The sequence below is a fragment of the Suncus etruscus genome, chromosome 11 (genome assembly GCF_024139225.1).
Source record: "Suncus etruscus isolate mSunEtr1 chromosome 11, mSunEtr1.pri.cur, whole genome shotgun sequence".
NCBI classification, from domain to species: Eukaryota; Metazoa; Chordata; class Mammalia; order Eulipotyphla; family Soricidae; genus Suncus; species Suncus etruscus.
The window spans coordinates 58199996-58226064 of NC_064858.1; the positions used below are offsets into that span (position 1 = coordinate 58199996).

General features: G+C 36.3%; 2 protein-coding genes, 1 non-coding gene and 1 pseudogene across 7 annotated transcripts in view; 1 reads left to right on the forward strand and 3 right to left on the reverse strand.

Moving 5' to 3' along the window:
- The window catches only part of PARPBP (PARP1 binding protein), a 58021-nt gene extending 41714 nt beyond the window's left edge, over positions 1-16307 (forward strand). For 2 of the 5 annotated variants that reach the window (XM_049783166.1, XM_049783167.1), the window contains one exon: positions 15741-15910. In XM_049783166.1, the coding sequence (XP_049639123.1) occupies positions 15741-15813 (73 nt within the window). In that variant the 3' untranslated portion in view covers positions 15814-15910. Of the gene's footprint in view, positions 1-688; positions 868-2660; positions 2743-13928; positions 14065-15740 lie in introns of all 5 variants that reach the window. The other 3 variants (XM_049783168.1, XM_049783165.1, XM_049783170.1) reach the window with 3 other exon arrangements.
- On the reverse strand, positions 2132-2238 carry LOC126023439 (U6 spliceosomal RNA). Its single transcript, XR_007500562.1, has one exon. It is a non-coding gene; the product is annotated as a U6 spliceosomal RNA (small nuclear RNA).
- On the reverse strand, positions 16274-17603 carry PMCH (pro-melanin concentrating hormone). The gene is made up of 3 exons (XM_049783179.1): positions 17355-17603; positions 16872-17070; positions 16274-16515 (listed from the first exon to the last, which is right to left on the reverse strand). The coding sequence occupies exons 1-3, from the start codon at positions 17601-17603 to the stop codon at positions 16466-16468; spliced, it is 498 nt and encodes a 165-aa protein (XP_049639136.1). The 3' UTR covers positions 16274-16465.
- Positions 17604-23009: 5406 nt separating this feature from the next.
- LOC126022289 (AP-4 complex subunit beta-1-like) lies at positions 23010-25208 on the reverse strand (annotated as a pseudogene).
- Between the last annotated feature and the right edge of the window lie 861 nt (positions 25209-26069).

Sequence of the window (26069 nt, forward strand, 5' to 3'; positions counted from 1 at the left end):
AAACAAATTTACTTTATATTGTATGTTACAACACAAACGCAAGTGGAATTAATAAATTTTTGATCAACAAGATCAGTTTGAAATGATAGTTTCATGAACTATTTTATGTCATAAAATGATAGTTTGAATCTCTATGTAGTTTTAATAAAGTTAGTGTCTAAGAATTTACTGGGCTATGTTTGTTACTAGTTGAGCCCTCTGTATTCCTGCTTAGGCTCACTGAGCTTGGTAGAGTACTATGTAGCTTTCCCATGAGATTACTTGTGATATTACTAGGCTGATGCTACTATAAAATATCAAGATGTCTGCCACAGAGACCAGGATTTATAGATCTAAATCAAACTTGCTGGCTTGGAAGTTTGATAAGGTTAAGTTGTGGAGCTGTTTCTGTTTGAGGGTATAGTATGCAGAGTTGGGTTGCTATAGTTCATTCAAATAAAAGTCTTTGTTTAATCCTGCAACTGAGGGGGATCAGATAATGCCACAGAGGTATCAGCCTGGCCTGGGAAGTATTGGCAGCCATTTTTTTCTTTTGAAGCTTGATAGAGGAGCTGGGACATTTTTCGAATTTGGCCTTGATTTGTTATATAGAGGAGAAAAGAGACTCTAGTATATTAAATGGAAATAGTGGCTAATTAATTTATTGGGATTGATGATTACATTTTCTTAAAATTACTTTTTGTTATAGCCAAAGTCTTATACCATAAATCATGGCACTGCATACTGTGGCAGAGATACTGTGAAAATGCTCCTAGTTCTCTTGGATGAAGAAGCAGCCACTCCACCTACCAAAAACAAAGCAGACCTTTTATACAATGATGAAAACACAGTTCTTCCAAATAATATTTCTGTGTTTATGTTTTATAAGTAAGTAATATGGAAGCTGTTTTTGTGTAAAGGTAAATTCTTGTTTATAATGATTTTTAAAAGAATACTTCACTGGTTATAAAATACCTCTGGTAGTACAAATGTTGTAAATATAGGAAAATGTGAAGAAAGAAGACAAAAATTAAAGGGAGAGATAGCATTTGAATGTAAAGAAAATGTGAGAAGGTAATGTTTTAGAGAATCTGACAGTTAAATTAATTAATTAAAAAAATTAAAATTAATTAAAAATTAATTTATTGAATCACTGTGAATTTTTACAAGCTACAAAGTTTTACAAGTTACAACGCTATTCATGATAGAGTTCCACAATTACAGTGTTTGAGCACCAGGTCCTTTCCTTCACTTCACTTCACTTCACTTCACTTCACTTCACTTCACTTCACTTCACTTCACTTCACTTCTCTTCATGTCACTTCACTTTACTACCTCCCATAACCTATGTCCCTAGTTTCCCTCCTACCTTTCTAGCATATACAATTTTTAGTTACTTGAGTACTGAAAGGAGGTAAAGTTATAAGCTTGATACTCTATCACAGGGTTCTCAAACTCAATTTACCTGGGGGCTGCAGGAGGCAAAGTCGGGGTGAGGCAGGGTCGCATAAGGGATATTCGGTAAGCGAATAATCGCGAATACTGCGATATTTGAAGGCCACAAAATGTTGTAGGGAAGGCCGCAAATGGCTCGTGAGCCGCGAGTTTGAGACCCTGCTCTATCAGTATCAGTATTATAAACCAGAACCTAAAGGTAAAAGAAATCATCCCCAGCCCCTGGAAATATTTTACTATGTATGTCAAAAACTTTTTTTTTTTGATTTTGATTTTTGGGTCACACCTGGTGACACTTGGGTTACTCCTGGCTATGCGCTCAGAAATCTTGCTCCTGGCTTGGAGGTCCATATGGGACGCGGGGGGGAATAGAACAGGGGTCCATCCTAGGTCAACCACATGCAAGGCAAACACCTCACAGCAGTGCCATCATTCTGGCCCCTTGTCAAGAACTTTTCTAAGGGAATTTAGTTTATATTATTTTCCTTTATTAATAAAAATAGATTTTATTAGGGATTTGCTTATCCCTTGTTCTCGAATCCCAGAGAACCACATGAAGAAAATCTCATTCCCCCTTCCTCCACTTGCTCCACATGCAGTTGTTGTTGGTTTTCAACATACTTCCACATATCAAATTATGCTTTTAGGAAAAAAAATAAAGGGTTTTAATATATATATATACATATATATATATATTTTAAATATGGAATGCTTCACGAATTTGCATGTCATCCTTGCGCAGGGGCCATGCTAATCTTCTCTGTATCGTTCCAATTTTAGTATATGTGCTGCCGAAGCGAGCACGGTTTTAATATATTTTTAATGTATTTTTGTGTTGGAATTCAAACGTGGCTTCTCCCATGCAAGACATGCTCTCCCATTGAAAATGTTCTTTCCCAGCCCTTCACATCCACATTCATCTCTGTTCTTAGTCAAGTGGGTCAAACACACTTCAGTTCATAGCGTTTCCACTGGTAACAACATAACGGCAGTTCTTGGGATAATGAAACTGTATTTTCCTTTGAAATTGTAAAGTTAAAGGTAGTGTGATGAATGAACATAAATTAGAGTAAGGTTATCAACTATTCCTGAGAGTATACTGTATAGCATTATAAACAAGTAGATTAAATTGTTTTTGATTCAGTATTTGTTTTTGGATAACATAAGGCTAAGAACTAGTTAAAAAGTTTTTTTACTTTATATATTTTTACTGTTTTTGTACCTAGATCTCCTATGCAAGTGAATAATTCATCCATGAAACCCCTCAGAGAACGCATCCACAATTCCATTCAAGAGAAGAAAATTAAGGTATAATTTAATGTGCTGCCATGGAAATTATAAAATTGGTTTTATTTTTAAAAGAAATATATTTTAGACACCATAAGCCTGTGTGTTAGCCCTAGACACTCAATGCTGAGAAACTTTTAGATTCTGTTGTAAAAATTAGTTAATTATAGATAGGTATAGGAGAGCATTTCCTGTAGCTAACTGAATTTCTCATATTTAGTTTGGTTTAAACTAAGGTTTTTCTTTTTGCTTTCATTAGAAATATCTGGACCTAGAAGTATTTAATAACTGGTTTTTCAAATGTTAAGAATTTTCTTAGGGAAGGGGAAATAAAAAAGAATTCTCTTAATCTTAATTTTTATTTCTACATCAAGTTTAATTTGTTTGCTTCATAGACAATAATTATCTGTTTGAGCCAGACACTATTTCATGGCTGGGAATTTATTCATTTCTTCAAAGTTTATTTAAAGTTACGATTATCTCTAAATTATGATATATTTGCTCCATCTCAATACAATTATGAGAACTAAATTATGTGCTCTTATACTTTGATTTGGAAATTTTCAATTAGCTTTTATTTTATTGGCCCAAAAACTAATCAATCAGTAATTAAAAAAATAAATTTTACCTGCTAATGCATATTGATATTTTAATATTTTCATTTGAAGAGCCTTTATTTTTATTAGGGCTAAGTTTATCAAAATAAAAATATAAAGAATAAGTTTTTATTTTAACTTATTTACTTTTAACACTTTAGAAACTGGCAGATATCTAATTTCTATAAAATAATAACTAATTTAGACAGTTTCAGAAAGTAGAAGAGGATCTAGTAATCTAGTGTAATTTAGTGTTTGTAATCTATTGTAATTTACAAATGAGGAGATACAAATCCTGAGAAAGCATTTTATCTAAGATTTTGTAGTTATCATAAATTATATTTTAGTGTGCAAAGATATGGTTTAAGGAATTATAATTATATTATTTTAATAAATAGTGGATCTGGCTTCATTTTTTCATGAAACTTTGAAAATAAATGCCAGGAGAAGAATGATGCAGTTTGTATTTATGATCAAATTTTGTAATAAGGTATTTTTTATAAAAAATAACTTGTGAGAATAATTAGTTTAGCTAGTTATAGAGCTACATCATAACCAAGTAGAATACTTTTTGCAATAACAAAAAATGATACTAATATTTGCTACTAAGTAACTATGGAAAATAGTTTAGTATGTTGGCATGTTACATTTTTTGGTCATGGAAAAAGATACATGATCTATGCTTAAAATACTTTCTAAAATAAATATGTTGATGGTAGAAAATATGTTTGAATAATATAAATACCTTAATGTTTGAATGTTTACTTTTGAAAATGTAAGGGAATATAGAATTTTAATGTCATAAGTGATGTTTGATTGTAAAATATTTATGTCATGATAAGGCTATAGGGCATATTGATTTGGTTCTTTTAGGATTTTAGTGTTTCCATTCTTAAATAGAAATAAGGTAATCTGATCACAGGACCTGCGAAACTACTTTAGAAAATTATGTAGGTCAACATGGCTTATTTCCTACAGTGACTTATTCAAACCTCTGATGACCAGGTAATTCTCTCTAGAAGGCTAGAGGTTCTTCCAGAGCATTTATGGTTTTGACAGAAACCTTTGGTGAATGTTTTCTCCTCATTCTTATCAATTTTCAATTAATGTTTAAAAATACCCTTAGACCTTTTCATTAAAAGATAGTTCAAAGAGCTTCCTCTCCTATCATCACAAATTAAGTTTCAGTCCTTTCAGCTTGTCTTAACAGTATTTTGCTCTTAGCCACAATTGAAAAGTCATATGTGCAAGCATTTCCTTCTTCTGAGTCTAATGTTTCCCCTCATATGTCAGAGTACTCAGCAGAAGTTGCCGATTTAATAACTTAAGTGGGTTGAGAAAAAAAGTTCTAGATGTTTAAAGATAATTAGAACTGTGGAATTTGGGGGTTACTATTGTGTGAAAAAAGGATCAGATTCCAGTCTTGCTAGTAAGCTGTTCTTCATAGTCAGGTTTGGCCATTAGAGTAGTTGATATGTCCTAATTTAAAATGTGGTGTGGGTATCCTTTTTTATAACTGAAAACCAGCTACACAAGTGTTTGTAATCATGGTTCTTAAATAAAGATATTAATTAAAAATAAAAAATAAAATTAATCTATGGTATATGTAAGAACTCTAATGTTTAAAAGATTGACTACTATGCCATTTGGTTAAATTACATTTTCTTAATGTATTCATCTCTTATGGACCCTGATGTTGCTTTATGTTTTAGTTATTGTGAATAATGCTGCTATGAACATAGGTGTACAAATAGGTTTGTGGAACAATCCTTTCAATTCTTTTGAGTAAATAAAATTAATGGATAATAAAGAAATTCTAGAATTTGTAAAAAAAATGATAATCAAGTTCAATACATAAAAATTATTTTCCTGATGGGGCCGGAGTGATAGCACAGTGGTGGGGCATTTGCCTTGCACATGGCTGACCCAGGACAAACCCAGATTCGATCACTGGCATCCCATATGGTCCCCCGAACCTGCTAGGTTCTATTTCTGAGTACAGAGCTAGGAGTAACCTCTGAGTACTGCCAGGTATGGCCCAACACCCTCAAGAAAAGAAAGAAATTCTCTCCCTGATAATTAAAATTATTTCATGATAGCAGTAAGCAAAAGAAAAACAGAAATACCACGTCTTTCCTCAACACATACCCAAAAATATTTACCAAGCCAAAACAACAAAGAATACTATAATTAGATTTCAGTCATAAAAAGAAGAGCCTTCTTTACCAGTGCAACCTTCCCACCACCAATGCCACCCATCTCCCTCCTTCCCCACCCTCTCCCTGCCTGTATTCTTGACACACATTCTACTTCTCTCACTCATTAACATTATCATGATAGTGTAGTCATCTCTCTAACTAAACTTGCCATTCTATGTGGTGAGAGCTTCACATAGAAAAACAATCAATTGTACTATTCCTGATCATCATTTTTGGAATTTCTAATTACATTATTCAGTTTTTCCAGCCTTAATACTATAATTAGAAATTTCAAAAATGAAGACCATGTATAGTACAATTTATTGATATATATTTTTTTTTGTCTAACCCCAGGTCCTAGATGCTCTACTGTTGAGGGGGCAAATTCTTAAGAATTATAGTTTCTCAAGCTGAGAAGCCAATGAAGGGTATATGTTCTTGCCAGAGAAATAATGGAGGTGTCAGTTATTTGTCAGATAGACTCAGTGATTATGACCCCGACATAACAAAGGCAGTAGACCTGCCTGCTGACTCCAGGGAGTCTTCAGGGATTCCTTTCTGTAGAAGTGAGAGGTAGCCAGCCTTCCTGCAGTACAGAGAATAAGCTCTCAGCTGTGAGAAGTCAGACCCATCCAGGCAGACTCACCCTTCACCTTCTGCCACCAGAATAGAACTGCTTCTCAGACTATAGTAGATTGAGAGCTAACAAAATATGCAGCTGCCCAAGTGAAATAGAGGAAGACAGAAAACCAGCTATACAATTAATTCACATGCAAAACTAATTAAAGAAAAGATGGACAAATGGTTTTAAAAAACTGGGAATTCTAAAACAAACAAACAAGCAAAAAAACAACCCTTGGCGAATTCTAACCAAAAACTAAACTTCTGTGGTACTAATGGGCACTTATAAACTGTAAAATCATCAAAAATTAGAGCTATCATTGGTGAATTTTAATTTTCAGTAAGACATATGGGCAACATATGTAGATGTGAAAATAGATTGTTAGAAAAACCTCCAGACTAAAGCAAAGAGGCAAACAAAAGTAAGCAAGAGGATGAAAGAAAATGTTCCAAGTTGAACAAACAAACCAATAAATTATTAGACTGCTTTATCAAATACAAAAGAATCTGTATTAGATAGTTGTACAGAATAAGTGAATAATGTGGGCAGGGTCAGTGAGAGAGTATTTGTGTGTGTGTGTGTGTGTGTGTGTGTGTGTGTGTGTGTGTGTGTGTGGAGGGAGGGTGGTTAAGGTACATTTATTTTTTGTAGAGTTCATTGTAAGGATATGTGCATAAAAACCCTAAAAAAAAAAAAAGCAGAAAGTTTAAGACTTGGAAGGAACAATTGAGAGAATGGACCTTAAGAATACTTTCTGCATTGGGTCGCTGTACATAATCATTATTTATCAGCATTTCTCTGTAGGCAGACTTTTCTTTCTTCTTAGCCACATGGTTTCCTTACTCTTCTGAACAGAGCAGTTTACTCTGCACTTTTCTGTCTCCAGACTTTTGTCATTAGGGTGTCTTAGCAGTACTGTGCCCATCCACTTCCTTGTTTCTGGAGCATGTGGCTTCCTTCCTCTCTTATAGAGTCTGGACTCTCCATCTTTTTCTAGCACCTGATTTTGTTTATTCATTGTTCCTGTTCTCTCATATCTCCTACTTGCATAGTCTATGATACTTTAACTGAATTTAAGAAACTTGTAATTCCCATCTGAATACCAGTCTCTGGTCTAGGCATTAGGGATGTATCACTAACAGAACCGAGCAAGACTTTTGCTCCTTTTTTACGTTTCCCTTAACTTTTTATGAGACTGGGTGGGTGCAGGAATATACAATGGAAGCCCTACTGTCTCTATAGCCCCTTCAATGCTAGTTCTGTTTTATACTTATAGGGACTCTCCACCAAGAGCTTGATGCCCCCATTCACTCCCTGTCACTTTTGTCATGACCAGCACTTGATCTTAGAGGAAAAGGTCAGTTTAGCCTATGTCTCAGGCTGTGTGAGAAGGAATTTTGGGGTCCCCTCTGCTTGTAATGGAATAGAAAAAGGAGATCATAGCCTCCTAGTGGCTGTGTCCTATGCGTTGTGACTCCTTCCTCTGTGGAGATGGGAGGACCATAGGAGGTTCAGGGCTTCCCAGAAGTTGCCAAACTTAAGGGATTTGCCTGGGAGCTTACATTTTAGTTGGGAGAGGCAGACATTAAATAAAACAACCAAGAATATTATTGAATGGTCTATTATTGAGTGAGGCAAAACTGTGGAGAGGAACTTTCTCAATGTGTATTTTGGCTCTAAGTAGGAGGCTGATTTATAGAGATTCACAATAAGCAAAGACTTATTGTATGTACAGCACCATTTTCAAAGAATAAAAATAGCTTGTTTTAGACAGCTAGGTTTGAATTTATTTTGGCTGAGGAATGAGGTTGGTATTTACTGAGTATCTTTAGATTTCCAGGTGGTATATGAGACATTTGTATTCTAGGTAACCATTATTTGGCTCTGGAGAGCATCAGTTACTAGACCACATAGCTAGAAGTAGCAGAGATTCTGTATTCAACATTGCCAAAGAGTTAATAAGTAAGGGTATAATAAATATAAGAAGTTATAAAAACACAATGCTACTGCTTCAGTTGGAAGTACTTTGATTCTAAATAGTGAAGTAAATGAAATTTCACAGATGAAATGGATCATTGGATAAGGTCATGTGCTCAATAGGGTGCAAATGTCTCTTCTTTTGAAAAAAAAAGATTGTATACGAATGAATAGATAAGTTTAGAATATTTATTTTTAGTCATATATTTCATGGGCGTTTTGGATAGTGTTCCTGCATGTATTTGTCAGTAGCAAAGGGGCTTAAGGTCTGAAAAGATAGTATAGTGGGTAGAGTGTGTATGCAGCTGATCTGGGTTTGATCCTTGGCATCCCATATGGCCACACAAACCCCACAAGGAATGGTTCCTGAGCACAGAGCCAGGAGTAAGCCCTGAGCACTGCCAGGTATGGTCCCAAAACAAAAAAGAAAAGAGGGTTAGACCTTTCATGTTCTTATTAATTACTGCTCAGTCTGAGAGTGTCTTTGATTTTTCAATATTTTGACTTATTCATCTTAATTTAACTAGAATCAGGCTTTTCTTTGTGAAGTACTATTTTCCTCCAACTGGGAATCTACAAATAATTTTACTTGAAAAAGAGCTAGTGGCTAAAGGACTTCCAATTCTTGGCAAGTTTGAAGTCCACTTCAATTTTACCATGGATAGAAATCTTTCCAGAGAGGTGGGGAGTGTCACTCTTCAAAGGAAACGTTCAGTCCTTTTCCCATGTGACTTGAAAGGAAAATTATTTTAGCAGCCATGTATGAAGCTGACAGTATTCTTAGTTGTTTAGTTCTTTTAAAATCACTTTCAAGAAGGAATTATTTTGCTGTTTGTAATTCCATATCAAACACATGGAGATTGATTTGGACATTTGCACAAGAAAGTAATCTTAACTCTATGTTAAGACTGTATAGAAAATTCAACTTTCAATATAACTTCAAGTTATATATATTAAGATAGTGTTGTCTGTATTGGCATTTGTTTTGTTTTAATTTTAGTGGTTTTATTTATTTGTCTTTTGGGCTCACACCTGGCAGAGTTCAGACTTATTTCTAGCTCTGTGCTCAGGAATCACTTTTGGTGTTGCTTGGGAGATCATATGAGTTGACAGGGATTAAAACCAAGTTGGGTGTGTACAAGGTAAGCATCTTTCTTACCTGCTATGCTATCCAGCCTCACCTAGATTGTCTTAATAACTAAAATAAAGAAGCCAATGGGAAGCTTATCTTTTGAGTTGCATTCCCAAGATAATTTTGACTTGGTGGACTTAAGAAATTTAATGCAACATATTTCTTCCTCCATACGAATGCTTTCCTCATTTATTATTAAATTATTAAGTGCATAAAATCACAATAGATCTCTAGAAGTTGTCTAGTCCTTCACATTTTATTTAATCCTTACAATTCCATGGAGCTAATATTATTCCACAGGTAGGTGAGATAGATAAGTGAGAGATTTTGAGGTTTCCCTAAGATGCTCTAGTTAGTAACTGATGTAGTCAGTAGTAGAAGCTAGCATCCCTAATCCCTGGGAGCAGGTACACTGGTGGCAATTTGAACTACACCAGCAGAAATTGGGGCTACACCTGACTTTGTGAATGGGTATATGCAATTGGTATCAAGGATGAAACTTAAACATGCCTTAGCTCTTTTATTACTTCTCTGGCTCCTGAAGCCTTTTGAATTGCGAATATTTCCCATCACATCATTGTGTCTTATTTCTTAGCTGGATATGCCATAGATGGATCTAATCTAGCTCATGATCAATTAAAATCTCTAGGTCTTTCTTTGGGTATGTTTTTAAGTCAGGTTCTCCTCATCCTGACCTTTTGGAATTGGTACTGGTTCTATTTATCTTCATTTTCCCCTTAGGCCTATCTTTATTTTATCTTATATATTCTCTATATATGATTCTAGTCTCCTAAATTCCTTTTCTTACTTTAAAAGTTATACATTGGATATGTTAAGGATACAGTTATTCCACTGTGCCCACCTTCAAAGTGCCAAACCTAACACCACAGTCTTGCAGTGGGGAGGGGTGCACTCGTTATTCCTGTTCTGCAATCAGGAATCAGTGTTGTGTTCAGGGTACCATATCGATGCCAGGAATTAAGCCACTATAGTTCAACCATATGCAAGGCAAACACCATATTCACTTGTATTGTCTCTCCAGCCCCTTTATTCTTGATTCTGTACAATCACTCCTGGTAGTAATCATCTGGGGTGCCAGAGATTGAACCTGAGTTCAATCTCAGACACATGCAAGCAAGCTACCTTACCCACTGTATTGTCTCTCCATCCCCACCCATCACAGTTTTAATTCTGTTAGCCAACTTAGTTATTATTTCTTTTAGCTGTGTTAACAGGAATTTTTAGAGTGCCTGATTTTAGAAGCCACAGTAGCAATTTCCTTGGTATATTATGCGTTCTTACATACTTAGAACCTAATAGATGAAAATTTATAGATTTTTTTGTAAAGCGTGTATAATGGAAAATATGAGGAGAGAGAGAATGAGAGAGAGATAAAGGGAAGAAAGAAAGGGAGAGAGGGGAGAGAGAGAAAGGGGGGGAGGGAGGGAGGTCTAGGATTGAACCCAGGACCTCACATGCAAGACAAGCACATTACCTCTAAGCTACATGCCCAACCATTGAAATTTTATATTATAAGAAAAATATACCCTCAATATAACTCCTTTTAGTTTATTTCATTTGAATATTTCAAAATCATCATAGATCTGTTGTGGTTTTATCATCTGTCCTAATATGTTTAAAATAACATATCATGGTAAATAAAGTAGTTGTCTACTTTCCTTTTACATCTTAACATGTTTTTGTTTTTTCAAATATTAATAGCTGGTAACTCTGTTTTCTGTAGTTGACTATTTCAAAGAGCTTAAAAATTTCTCTCTGGAACCCCAAGGAAAGTATAGTAAGGTGGTTGTAACACAACGTTTTTGTTGTTTGTTTTGTTTTGTTTTGTGTAGTTTTTGTAGTTTTGGTAGTGCTCAGGGGTTACTCCCAGCTCTGAGCTAAGGAATTACTCCTGGTAGGCTTAGGGGACCATATGGGATGCTGGGGATCGAACCTAGGTCAGCTGCATACAAGGCAAGTGCCCTTTCTGCTGTGCTTTCAGCCCAACACCTCTTTTGTGATTGTATTTTTATAGAAAAGAGACATTTTTGATGGGCTGGAAAGATAGCACAGCAGTAGGGCATTTGCCTGCCCACAGCCGACCCAGGATGTTGGTTCGAATCTCGGCATCCCATATATTCTCCCTAGCTAGCCAGGAGTGATTTCTGAGCTTAGAGCCAGGAGTAACCCCTGAGCACCACCGCTGGGTGTGACCCAGAACCCAAAAACCAAAAAAAAAAAAAAAAAGGAATTTTTGTTATTTCAAATGTAGCATAGATTTTCTAAAAGTTTCATTCATGTTAAATGTGAGTTTTGGAAAGAATCAATTGTCTATATTACAAATGTGATTATTGTATTTTTACTTAGGGTATTTTATGGCTGGTGCTATTAAAGAATTTGGGGGGAGGCTAAAATTCTCCAGGCCATCTGTAGTTGCATCACTATATAAATATTATGGAAATAATCCTAATTCGCTTACATCCAAACATCCATGTGCTTTCCTGGGATTACTATACTCTCAATAGGGAATAGCTTTAAAATTGTCTATAAATAATAATTGATGAAACGAAAGAAACCAAGTATTAAAAAAGACAATCATAAACCTGAGCAGTGGTTTTGCAAATGGCTATAAAATATGTAGATTGTTATTATAAATAATGGTATGATGTATTATAATGTAAAGTTTACTTGATTAACAGAATCAACTTTACTAATGTCAATTGCTTTGATTTTCTATTTAAAAATTAAATACATAAAGTGCTAATTAAATCGTGCCTTCATGCATGTGACTGACCAGGGTTCATTCACAAGCACTGTATATGATCTTTCAACACCGGGAATGATCCCTGCACACAGACACAGGAATAATTCCTAAAAATAGAGCCAAGAACAATGCTTGCTATAGCATTCCCCAAGTCAATAAAACCACGAAATATAAATTTTGTTTTTTGGAGGGAGTTCATTCAGCAGTACTAAGAGATTGTTCCTAGCTCTGTGCACAGGTATCACTCCTGGTGGAACTTGGAATAAAATATGGTGTTAGGGTTTGAACCCAGGTCAGTCTGTCACTCTAGTACTTTATGTTTGTTGTTGTTGTTAATAATAGTTACTTTTACTTTTTTTTCTAATTAGGCTATTTGAAGATATATGCAAGAGTTATATTCTGAATTTTTTTTACCATTTAAGTCACTTGGTCAAATCTTCATGAGATGTTATATTTGAGTCATCTCTATTTTTAAACTATATTTGAGTTTAAATCAGTGCGTCAATGAATCAGTGAAATGTGAGTCTTTTACTCACATTTTGCTTTTATCTTTCAGCCTGTTTTCACTTTTTATTGTATTTTATTTTTGCCTTCCTTTTATTTTAGAGTTGCTCCATTTTCTATTTCTCTAATTCCCAAAATGCCATGATTTTCTTCTAAAAGAGATATATGCTATAATTTGTAGAATGAAGAATTTTTGTTTCTATGATTTTATATATATTATTTTTAAACATACTAAACATACTATATTTCACTTTTAAGAATGCTCTGATGCAGGATCATGTAACAAAAGTCTTATGCAGAGTCTAAAATGTATTTTTATCACAAAATACATAATATATAATTTGTATAATATATTTATATAAACATATATTAAAAAGAATAATTTTTAATTTAATTTTTATTAAGACTAATGTAAATTACAAGTCTTTTATAGTTGTATTTCAGACACAAAGTGACAGTGAATTAGGGCCATTCCCACCACCAAAGTTGACTGCCCTCCACCGTAGTTCCCAGCATGCATCTCATACCGCCACTATTTGTCCTCTGGACTGCTAATGTTATATTTCGGGTCTCTTGATTTTGTTGTCGTTGAGTTTGGTTTGGGTATTTAGGTCTGACAATTTTTGATTTCTACTCAGTGCTCCTGAGACTGCTTGGCCCCTGGGTCCTATCCTCTTAGAAAGAATTATTATTGTTAAATTTAATTATTATTTAAAAGCTGCTAGAAATAGCAAATAAGTTTACAAACTGTGAGGGAGGTAAAAAGTTCTCTGTGAGAGGCTGGAGCGGTAAGGCGTTTGCCTTGCACGCCCCAGGACAGATCACGTTGGATCCCCCAGCGTTCCATTTGGTCCCCCAAGCCAGGACCAATTTCTGAGCGCATAACCAGGAGTAACTTCTGAGCGTCACTGGGTGTGACCTAAAAACGAAAAAAAAAAAGTCCCCTGTGAATAACTGTCATACCCCTGTCATACCCATTGCTGCTCAGGACTCACTCTTGACTGCACTCAGGGATCACTCCTGGCAATGATCTGAAGACCATATGTGGTGCTGGGGATTTGAACACAGATCAGTGGGATGCAAAGTACTAATGTGCTATCTCTATGGCCCAGAATGATTTAAAAAAAATTTTTTTTTTGCTTGTCACATCTGGCGACGCCCAGGGGTTTCTCCTAGCTCTGCACTCAGAAATTGATCCTGGCAGGCATGGGGAACCATATGGGATGCTCAGATTCAAACCACAGTCTGTCCTGGGTTGGCTACATGAAGGCAAATGCTCCATCACTGTTCTGTCTCTTAGGCTCTTAGGATGATTAAATTTTTATGGGTAATTTGAGATCTTGATTTTATAATGTGTCCTTATCTGGAAGGAAAAAGTAATAGTAATGAATTGCATATTTTTGTGTGTTTCCAGATGAGGCAAGCCTTAATTAGATCTCAATTTGCTTGTACTTACAAAGATGACTACATGATAAACAAGAATAAATGGAATAATGGTGATTCAGCAACAGAGGCTACGTATACTCTTCACATGAAAAATGAACTTTCTGGTAATTGAACTTATTTGAGCAGTAAGCTATTATTGAAATATAGTGTACTATTTTATTTTATTTTATATTGAGTAAGCTAGACTTTCACAAAATATGAACATGGAATGTAAAAATTTATATTTTTAACTTTTGTGGGGTATACATCAAGTGATGCTCAAGGGTTACTCTTGGCACTGTATTCAAGAGTCACTCCTGGCAGTGTGGAACCATGTGGAATGCCAAGAATTGACCTTGAGTTGGTTGGCTGCAAAGCAAGCAAGCACCTTATACATTGTACTGTCTCAGCACCAAAATGTATATATATGCATATACATTAAAATATATATATTTAAATTTGTACATATACATATTTAAATTTTTTATTGAGACCATTGTGAATTACATAGCTGTATTTCAGGCATATAGTGTCAGTGAATTAGAACCATTCTCACCACTAGTGTTGACCTCCCTCTACTATAGTTCCCAGCATGCATCCCATACGTCTACCCTTAGCTCCCTGGTCTGCTAGTGTAACAGGTCTATTTTGTTAAGCTTGTTATATGTAGTTTGTGTCTTTTGATTTTATTGTCGGTGACTTTGGCTTGGGTATTTAGATCTGAATATTTTTTTTCCACTCAATGCACCTGCGACCACTTAGCATCTGGGTCCCATCTACCTATTTTTTATTTTCTCTATTTGTAGGAAGACATAGATATATGAGGCAGAACAAAATGATTCATGTTCTAAGGTTCTATTTATATTTTGCAATTAAAGATAGCTTTTAGACTTTTTCTTAGAGTAATAGGACAGATCTACTCTTTTTGTTTTTACCATTTGTTATGATTCTATAATTTTTTTTATCTTTTAGGTAACATGGTTACAAAAATGTTAATGTTTATAGTTTTGCCATAAAAGTAATATATCTTCACTACTTGTGTCCAAGGGACTGTTTGATTTAAAAAAATGCATGTAGGGATGGGAGAGATAGCATGGAGGTAAGGCATTTACCTTTCATGCAGAAGGTAATCGGTTTGAATCCTGGCATCCCATATGGTCCCCTGTGCCTGCCAGCGGCAGTTTCTGAGCACGGAGCCAGGAAAAACCCCTGAGCACTGCTGGGTGTGACCCAAAAACTACACACACACACACACAAAAATACATGTAAAAAGAATTTATTAATAATTTGTTGATATTAAATGTTAGAAATTATCTCAGGCATTCAAAGAAAGCAAATATTTGTTTGTAGGAATTATATGTAAATGTAGGTGATATGGTGATGTATAGTACACATATTAGGTACACAACAATGTGTAAGCAATATATTTCTTTTATTCTATTTTCTTTTTCTTTTCTTGGGGGGGGGTTTGAGTAACACCCGACACACTCAGGGGTTACTCCTTTCTCTGTACTCAGAAATTGCTCCTGTAGGCTTAGAGTGGGGTGCCAGAACTCAAACCCGAGTCTGTTTCATGTCAGTTGCATGCAAGGCAAATGCCCTGCCACTGTGCTATGGCTCCAGCCCCAAGTAATATATTTATAAAGTAGAATTTCGTCTATTTGTTAATTGTGTAATAGAAATATTTGTTAAATGTCATAAGTTCTTAATATTCTTTAGTCATTACGTTATTGTAAAATTCACATGTGTAATAATACTAAGCATTATATAATTCCTTTCCTCTTTTCATCTTGCATAACAGAGAGTGTCAGTTCCTCTGTTGGAAGACCCACAATTGGAACAAGTTCTGGAAATGTCCATCTGGACAGAAGTAAAAATGAAAAAGCAAGAAAACCAAGTAGTCAGACAGGAAATAAAAGCTCAAAAAGGAAACAGGTGGATTTGGATGATGAAAATATTCTCTGTGATAAGGGAAATGAAACACCTCGATATAAAAATGTTAAGCTACCTAAGATATCGAACAGTTTGCAGAATAAATTGAATGGCAAGCTAACAAATGTTGCAAAAAGCAGTAAGAATACCACCAAGGACAAATTGCTTACTGGCCAGACAAAGTTAACTCAGTTTTTCAGACTGTGAATTTGTCTTGTATATGCTTTAGATTTATATCTAAGATCATTAGTCATAGCAGTGATTAGCCAAGCACCTAAATCCATGTATTATCCTAAGTTTTTAAGAGATCAGCATGTAAATTATGGTGCCTCATTATTTTGGTCTGAAGTATGTGTAAGTTTAGCATTTTAGACATGTTTTAAAAATACTCAGAAGTCATAGTTAGTTATGCAGAATATTCAGTTTAATGGACAAATGAAATGTATCATTAATTAAGATAAGACATATTTTAAAACTTTCTTTGTAAATAGACATTTAAAATAATACAAATCATAGTAACTTTAAGGGTTTTTCTCTAAAAGACAACTAAATGATTTTGTTTTCTTCTTAAAAGATGATGTGGACCAATAGATACTAGACTTGCCAACAAGGTCGATAGACTCTTCCCAGCATACACCTGAGCACTGCAAGGAGAGGAAATGTATTGAAAATAATATTATTACATAGAATTTATTAGCATAAAGATCTATAAAAGTTGATCTTTAAAAGAGTAGTTATTTTATCCTAAAACATGTGTTAATTTATTGTAATACATACATACTTATGCTACATACTGCTAATGCTGAATAAATAAAAATTATAATCACTATTCAAGTGCTTTTTAATTACACATCTTTGGCTAGGTTTACTTGGTATCAAGTGTAATTGAAGTATAGTCTTATTTGACTTTAATATGGTTGGATCCAGTACAGTTAAGCTCAGTGTTCTATTTTTGGTATTCAGATCTAATAATTGAATTATGGGAAGACAACCAACTTACTGTCAAAATCTCTCCTTCCTATAGGAAATTTAGCTGAGTTTTCTTCTTCCCCAATTTCTCTCTTTTCTGGTGTTAATTCAATATTCTGAACTCCATTCTCCGCTGGAAAAGCTACAGATTCTTTTAGTGCAAGGTAAGGTTTTATAGCGAGATTCAGTGGCAGACCATGATTTAAGAAATTGTGCTTGGCACCTGCATTCTGTAAAGAAAAGGTTGATAAGTTTTTTAGTGGTTTTACAGGAAATGGAATTATAATACAATTGAATAATGAACTTACTGATCAATTTTTTTGACTCTTTAAAAATATCTTAGATAAACATTTTTGAGGAAAAGAACCCTTTGGATAAGAAGTGTCCCAGGTGGAAGTACAGCCTGACATGTATGAAATGTTACCAAGTGCCCTGTGCATATTATGACTATTTACACATATAGAAATCACACAAATTTCCAATGAAATTGAGAAAAAGAAACATTGCCACTTACCTTTGAGTTTTTGTTTTCCTCGTCATTCATGAAACTGGTCTCATCACTTTTATATTGTTCCAGAGAAGGGGCAACTACAGATTTTTCTGCATTATCTTCCTTCTGTAAAGCTTTTCCTAGCCTAAATGTATTAAATACCATGTCGTCTTCTATACCTCTTATGGACTTGGATGCTGAAAATAAAATGCCATGAGAAAGCAAAGAAAAAGTTAGTATCAACATGTAGGAAGAGAGATTCATTTTTGCCATTCTTAGCTTGATGTTTGCATAGAGTCAAACAAAGCTGTATTGAAGGAAAACTTCCTCAGTCAGCCTGCTTCATAAATTATGTCTCCTTTATATATTTTCTAGCTTGAATACAAAGCATTTTAAATACAGATCCATCATTTTAGAAATGACTCATCAGAGGCTTATCTTTTGTAGAACCGTTAATACCCACATTGTTTTGGGTTTAATGGTATTTTGTTTATCTTGAGTGTGAATTTTCTCAGAATCTGTTTAAGACCCTTAATAAGCTTTCTGTGGAATAGATTATAGTCTCTTGAAAACAGTTGCTATTAAGGAAGGCCATAAGAAATTAAGTCTCCATATTCTTACTGCCCCCTCTATATTTTCTGATGGTATTAAAACTAAAGTTCTTTCACTCAAGGATGTCAAGGATAAAAGTTGTATTTACTTTTAATCCTGATTAAATTGAAGTACTCTTCAAAGGAAGTTTCACAGATGCTTGTGATAATCTCTGATGATTAAAGAATGTGTCTGTCAATGTTAACAAAGTTATTCACTCTAAAATTGGTGAATTTTGTTGTCAGAATTTAGAAATTAACAAGTAAGATATAGATATGAATATTATATATATGTTCCATCACAAATATTACTTTTGGGTGATGAGGTGTGGATCATACTCAGTTTGGTTTATTCATGGTTCAGGGACTATTCCAGGTGGTGCTGGGGAACCATATATAGTGGTAGGGATAAAACTCAAGTCAACTGTTCACAAAGCAAGCACCTAAACCATGAATACTCCAGCTCTGTTGTCTTATTTTCAATTGAACATTTGCAGTTAATTTCTAATTTTGACTTTACCAGGTAATAGCATACATTCTTATGTTTGTCTTCTCATACATATATGCATCATTTTTCTAGAATATATTCCTAAGTATACAATTACTGTTATTGATCATGTGCAGGCTCAGCTTAACTATTGGCAAAATATTTATAGACTGCTACATGTCAAATGCTGTGTGTCCCAATTGCTGCTTTCTGTTTTATTGTCCTTTTGATTTGTATTTTCTTTATTATCAGAGATTAAATCAACATCTTTTCATGTTATGAACCATTTGTCTTTCCTCTTATGTCAAATGCTCTTTTAAATTTTGTTGTTCATTTTTCTATTTTTTTCCTAATTAATGCACTGGGTTTGGCTAGGGATCTTTATTTAGGTTATTCTTTGTTAATTTTATCATCCCTTATCAAGTGACTTTTCTGTTTTGGAAGTGCCCATTCCCAAATGATTATGTTTCTATGTTATTGGAGTGGGGGGAATAGGAGATATCAAGATAGTACCTGAGGTACTGGGGCTGGGAGACCATGCACTGTAGTGCCTGGGCTTGGACCTTATATTTTAACCGTTTTGTCTTTTTTTTTTTATTCAACCAATCTGCTTACTTTTTTTTTATATTGAATACTTGTTCCGTATTTATATTGAATATTTGTTACTTAAAAATCTTGCCCAGTTGAGCTTTTAAACATATCTCTAGACACTTTAGTGTTTTGACTTTCACCTTTAAATTCTTTTTATGTCTATTTTTTTTCTTTTAAAAGTTTTAATTAATTTGAAATTACATAGGAAGAACTTCCAACATCATTTCACTTTTTTACTTTTAACAGTTTTTTAGCTGGGTGGTGGCTTACTGGGGCTGGACGTCAGTCTTGGAACCTGAGGGTAAAGAGGATTAAATAAGGAGGGATATCAGATCATGATTGGGAGATGAAAGGATAGAAGGATTTCTGAAGGGGGTGAGAGGGATAATATATGGGGGGCTCATATACATTTTACCATGGATTGTTTACAATTTAGGTTTGGCAATCAGAGAGGAGTCCATTGTCCACAAACTCAGACCCACATAAAGACAGACATTAGTGATCTATTCTTAAGTTGTTAGAGGCCTGACCCTCATAGGATGGGTCTGAGCTCTTAAGAAGTGAATTAAGAAAAGTTCAATAATTAGCTAAGATATAGATTAGGAGAGAAAGAAAGGGACAACAAATGATAAGAGAGGAGAGAAATGAAAAATAAGTAAATATGGTAAAAATAAGTTTAAAAAATTGGGCCGGTACATCAGAGTTTCTAAGGTTTTCAAATTAGACACTTCATCACTGATGGGGGGTGGGCTTTGCTAAATGAAGGTTTCAGGGTTAGATAGTGGCTGGAGCATTTTATGATAAGTATAGTTAATGCATCTAGAGTACTAAGCATTGTGGTAGTGAGGACTATAAGAGGTAGCTACCCTCTGTAGTATCATCCGCCACATCTTATGTATCAGGGTTCCTTTCCTAAAGAGAAACAGCGTGGACTTTATTTATCATAGATTGAATTGATGAAGAAGAGGAAGAAAAGGAAGTAGGAAAGAAAGAGAGAAAGAAAAGAAAGGCAATGTTAACTTGCAAAAATGTATTTGATGAGTGGGACCTGTAACGTAAGTTTATGGTGTGCGGTTGACAGTTTCAGTGGTCTGGATGATTATATGCTTTAGGTCCTAATAGAAGACATAAACAGAAAGAAGTGGGTAAATTGGAGTATTTTATCGAGACATTGTCATACTGAGCACTGTATATGGTATCTAGTATAATTGAGAACCGAGGCATAAAATTAGGGTGTCCACCATATCTTTCTAAAAACCACTGTGGACAAAGAAGCTGAAGGATTGATTATTTTATATTTGATAAAATTATGTTATTAAAACAAATTGCTAGTAATCACTGCAGCGGGAGTCCCTGGCTTCGAATCATATTCTGCACCTGGTTCTGTGGATAAATACATTAGGATTTTATTATAGGGCTTTGTAGTTAGAGGTTGATTGCATACCTGTTCACTCTAAACTGCTGTTTCCTTTGTTTCTGGTTTCTTTATGGTATAACGGATAGTCGAGGCTTTGTGTTGCCCCTCTTCCACTTGGTTTAAATACTTCTCTCTATATGCTGTCACCTACAGTGCTTGGAGTTTCTACCCTTTACTATTGTATTTGTTCATGGAACAAATATGTATACCATATATATATACATATGTATATGGTATATATTCTAAATACCTCAAATAAGTGCTATCATTCTGTACTTATTCTTCTGCTTACTTCATTTAGCATAATATTTTCTTTTTTTAATAAATATTTTTATTTAGAGCAAAGTGGATTACAAATCATTCATAGTAAAATTTTAGGTATATAGTGACATTGAATGAGGGGCATTCCCACCAACAATGTTGTCCTCCCTCTCCCCCCTGATTCCCAGCATGCATCCCATATCTTCCTCCTTTGCTCCTGGGCTGCTAGTGTAAGTGGTCCTCTCTGTGTCTAGCTTGTTGTAGATTGGGTATTGATCCTGTTGTCATTGGCTTTGGATTTGGTACCTAAGTCTGATCATTTTTTATTTCTACTCAATGTTCATACGACTATTTGGTCTTGGTAACCTCCGTTATTTCCCCCTCAGTTTGAGAGGCAGAACAAGATGGTTCAAGTTATGTGGTTCTGTTTGAAAAAAAAAGAAAGAGAGGAAGGAAGGAAGGAAGGAAGGAAGGAAGGAAGGAAGGAAGGAAGGAAGGAAGGAAGGAAGGAAGGAAGGAAGGAGGAAGGAAAGAAAGAAAACGAGGGGGGCAAAAATCAAATAAGCAAAAAATGGGAGAAGTCCTTCTTGAGGCTATAAATTTCTTTTTTTAAGTTATAAATTATAAATTTTATTACAATTTAAGTAGGTTTATACTCAATTTAAAATAAATGAATTCTAGGTTTGTTTTGCCTTTTTATTTCAGCTGATTTTGGAACTTAGAAAATATTTATATTTATTGCAAATTTTGTCATTGCTTACTATTATTCACATGACTATTTTATTATTTTTTTCTTTCTTCTTTCTCTTGTATATGGTCTTTATATCAGTTAATATATCGTTATTTTATTCTTTGCATTTTACTTTATTCTGTTATATTTTACCTATATTGTCATGATTTTTTTTGAGTTAATTTTTTTTATTTTTCTAAATTTTTTTTTGTGTGGTTTTTGGGTCACACCTGGCCAGTACTCAGGGGTTATTCCTGGCTCCAGGCTCAGAAATTGCTCCTGGCAGGCATGGGGGACCATTTGGGACGCCGGGATTCGAACCGATGACCTGCATGAAAGGCAAACGCCCTACCTCCATGCTATCTCTCCGGCCCCTATTTTTCTAAATTTTTATTTTGACCAAAGCGGATTACAAATCTTTCACAGTAATTTTTTAGGTACATAATGATATTGAATCAGGGGCATTCCCACCACCAAAGTTGCTCTCCCTCCACCCCTGTTCCCAGCATGCATCCCACATCCCCCTCCCTTACCACTCGGGTTGCTAATATAAGTGGTCCCCTCTGTGTCTAGCATGTCTGATCATTTTTTAATTTCTACTTAATGTTCATATAATGTCTGGTCTTGGTACCCTCCATTATTTCCCCCTCAGTTTGTGAGTTGAGATAAGATGGTTCAAATTATGTGGTTCTGTTTGAAGAAAAGAAATAAAATGGGGCAAAAAATCAAACAAGCAAAAACTGGGAGAAGTCCTCTAGAGGCTATAAATATCAGTTTAAGAGAAGAAAGGGAAAAAGGGAGAAACCTAACAACAATACTAAAAAACAAAAACAAAACAATCAAACAAAAAACTCGAAAAGCACCACAGAAATATATATAGCAACCACACAGTAACCACAGTCCTGAAATAAACAAACAAACAAAAAAGCACACACACAATAAAAACCTGAGGGGGGGGGACAAGCAACATATAACAATAGCAAATCCAAAAATAAAATGTTAATTTGTGTTTCTCTTTTTTTTTTCTTTCTTGCATAAGCACAGTAAATATTGGGGATATGAGATACAGGGTTTCTCCGCCCTTGAAGTATACTGTCATTGGAATAATTACAGGCTCCATATATCTTCTTTTGGTTCCTTTGGTGATGTCTGGAAACTTTCCGCTCCATTGTGGATGATAAAATCCTGCCTCTGCAGCTAGAGATCTTGGCATTTGCACAGGTCCAAGGATGGAGCCTAGGATGGAGTCTTTATGATTCTTTTTTTTTTTTCCAGTTTCCATATACATCAAGCATCTTTAATTAGTCAATCAGCTCCTGAAATGGAATCCAAATGCTTTTCTTTACCCTTTCCCATCCCCACTTCCATCCCTTTACCCATATGATACTTTTATTTAAAAAATAAAACGGGGAAGGGTGGACATTCATATACAAACGAGTAGAATAAATAAGTTAATGGTATTTGGGCAACACATAAAAATCCTGATTCTTGCCTTTCCCATTCTTTATAACTGACATTATCGAGGTTGGAAGAAGCCCTCACAGGAAGAATAATAGCTTCTGTGTGAGTCCTCATCTCTCTGAGGTAAGGCCACGAGAATCTGTTATGACTTTATGTCTCCCACGGTTCCAATTACCATCTGTAAGACTGACATGAAACTGGTCAGGGTCTCAGTCTGAGCCTCACTTTGTTTCACCAAGACTTGCACTTCTGAGTTCTCGAGGTCCACCAAGAGTTCTGTTATGAACAGACAGCCAGTCTCGTCCTGTGCACTGAGGTAGGCCTTCCATGTCTGTGCACCGGACCTGCTCATCCCGATGGTCTGGATATTCACTACTTGGAGGCCCATCTGCAGGGCGTCGGGTTGAATGACTCCCTGCCAAGGGAATACTTGCTGCTGTGCAACTTCCAGACTTAGCCATGTTTTCTCAAAGGACTCAGCAGTAATCTGGCAATTGGGAACAAGCAGGAAACCTCCAGTCTCCTGGAGTTGTGATGTGCTAAAAGCTGAGGAGTTGCCATTATCTGGGCCATGATGTTCTGACCCGTGGCACTTTGAGATGGTTGCCCAGTGGGCTTTGCCGTACACGTGTACCAGTGTATTGAAGTCTGAGGCCCAGCTATTCATGGGTCTTTCTGCCTGATCCTCCAAAAGTCAAAGAGAAGGGTCGGATTTAGGGCTACACAGGATGCGCTTTACTTCATCAATGCCAGCCAAGAGAAGGCTATAATAGAAGAGCCCTCGGTCTTGAACACCCATGTCTTTCTCCTCTATGCAGTAATGCAACAAGCGACCCAGCATGTCCTGACACTCCGGCTGGGTGAGGAAAAGGTGCAGCAGGGCTGTGAGGAGCTCTATCATGACTCCTGGAAACGTCTCGGACTTCACGTTCTCCACAAAGTCTTCCAACACATAAGGGTGGGAATTCTTTCCCCCTGTACCCCAGGAGCCAAACCAGCACTTGCTTCCCCTAGGGAATGAAGGCATTAAGGCAGGAGCTCATTCTTTGGCTCACTATCTTGAAAGTTCTCGCAGCTGGGCAGGGCCTGACACACAGCTTCTGTACGCTGAGGACACAGCCAGACCAGGTCTCGGAAAGTTTGCACCATAGCTTTGGTGATATATGCTCTTGTCGAAGCCCCAGCAACTCAGTGAGGATTTGTACACAGTGATCTGGGTAGGTCCTGGCAATGCCTCCTATGGCAAAGATGGCCGCCTGGGCAAAATCAACAGACACATCAGTGCAGTATCCTCGAAGCTCTTCCAGTACCTGCTGCATATTCTCATCATTCACCAGCTCACAGAGCACCTCCACCTTCTGGAGCTTGATGTAGTGGGGCTCTGAGTAGGAGCAGAAAAACTCCTGGTAGTAGCTGCTGAAGTGGCCGGGCAAACTCTTGAGAATCTGATGAACATGGCAGAGGACAGCGAAGCAGAGCTCATGGCTCTCTGAAGAACAGGCTGCCAGCAAGGGCCCCTTGACCCATATCAGCAGGTCTGTTTGGACATGGGGGAACTTCTGCGCCAGGATCAGAAAGTTTCGTGGCCACCATCACCATGCAGGGCTACCGCTCTTGAGAAAGCCGTCCATCAAATTGAGGATGTCGAAAAGCTCCTCTTCACTGCGGGGCTGGTAGCGCAGCAGAAAACAAAACTTCAGTCTGGCCCCCTGGTCCAATTTTGGCATGTGATTCAAGAGAAGGTGGGCAATGGGTGTATTGATGACAACACCTCCTTCCTGCTTCAGAATTTCCTCCAGAGACCTCAAGCAGTTCACAACTACGGTTGGATCCTGGTAAGCAGCAGGCTGTATAATTCGTTCAAGGCACCATCCACTTCGGAGTCTTCATGAAGATTATGCATCTTGGCACATCCAAGAATAGCCACTCTCCTCACATATGAAGCCTTGTCTCGCAGACCATTGAGAATGGGCTGTTGGATATATTCCTCTACACCAGGCATCCTGAGGCTGCACATGCTCCGTAGTGCCAGCCCTTGAACCATGGGGTTGGGATCTGAGCAGTCTTTGCATAGTGTGTTGATGGCCAGGAGGGCCAGATCTGGTTTCAGAGGGGCATATGTGCACATCTACAGATAAACCAACTTCTTCTGCACAATGTCTATGGTGGCACTGGTCTTCACCATCTCCATGAAAGCAGGAGACATGTCCAGTCCCTTAGTCATGTGTCTAATCATGTGCTGGATGACATTGTGGTAGCGCAGCCGGTTGGCCTGAACGTGCAAGTTGCACAGCTCCTTCTGCAGCTCCGTCACCACGACCTTGGAGCCCAGGTAGGGCATCTTCATCTTTCCCCTTCCACTCAGCCCCAGTTTCTTTACGATTCTAGGAGTTTTGTTCCATCATTATTCTTTAGTTTTTGCCTCGATCCTAGGATGAAGCATAGAATAGAGTCTTTCCTTATATTTTCGGAAGATCTGCTCGGTTGCAATTGTCTCATTCAGACCTCTGGAGTTCTAGAGATCTTGGTTGTTGTACAGATTATAGGCCAAGGCCTAGACTATGGTCTTTTTTTTTATTGGTCCCAGGATAAGTTCTGTCATGGTTATCACAGTCAGTCTTCTGTAGATATTGAAGTTGGCTTTTGTACCAGTCAAAAAATAACGTCTTTTGAATTCATCTTATCACTAAGAGGTGTGGTAAAACAACCTGCTCTTAGTCCAAGTTGTTGCCATTTCCTCATTATGAGGATGTCATATCAAAACTGGTGCATATTGGTGCCAGAGCATTATTAAGAATGTCCCAGAGGGAGTTTGATTCCTGGAGATGTTGCAGAGAACTGTGTCAGTTCTATGTCTGAGACCTAAGACTCATGGTTGGACAGTCACTGTCTAATCACATGGAGTCTAAATTAGGACCACATGACATATGTTCAAAGTGGGAGGTGCCCCTGCATTGTAAAGTATATGAGTTATTCATATTAGATAAGAACTTGTTTCAATACACACAATTTCCCTCTTTTTAGTATGCCTTTCCAAGAAGAAGTGGTGGTATATTATATTGCTTGTGCATTCAGGGGTGAGAGTGTCAGGCTCCATCATTTCTGTGCCCTGGTTTTGACTTGAGCTATTTATCCTTGGCAAGACTTTTTTCTTGTAGATTTTTGTATCAAGCAGAACAAAATCAGGTGGAGTTAAGGAAAA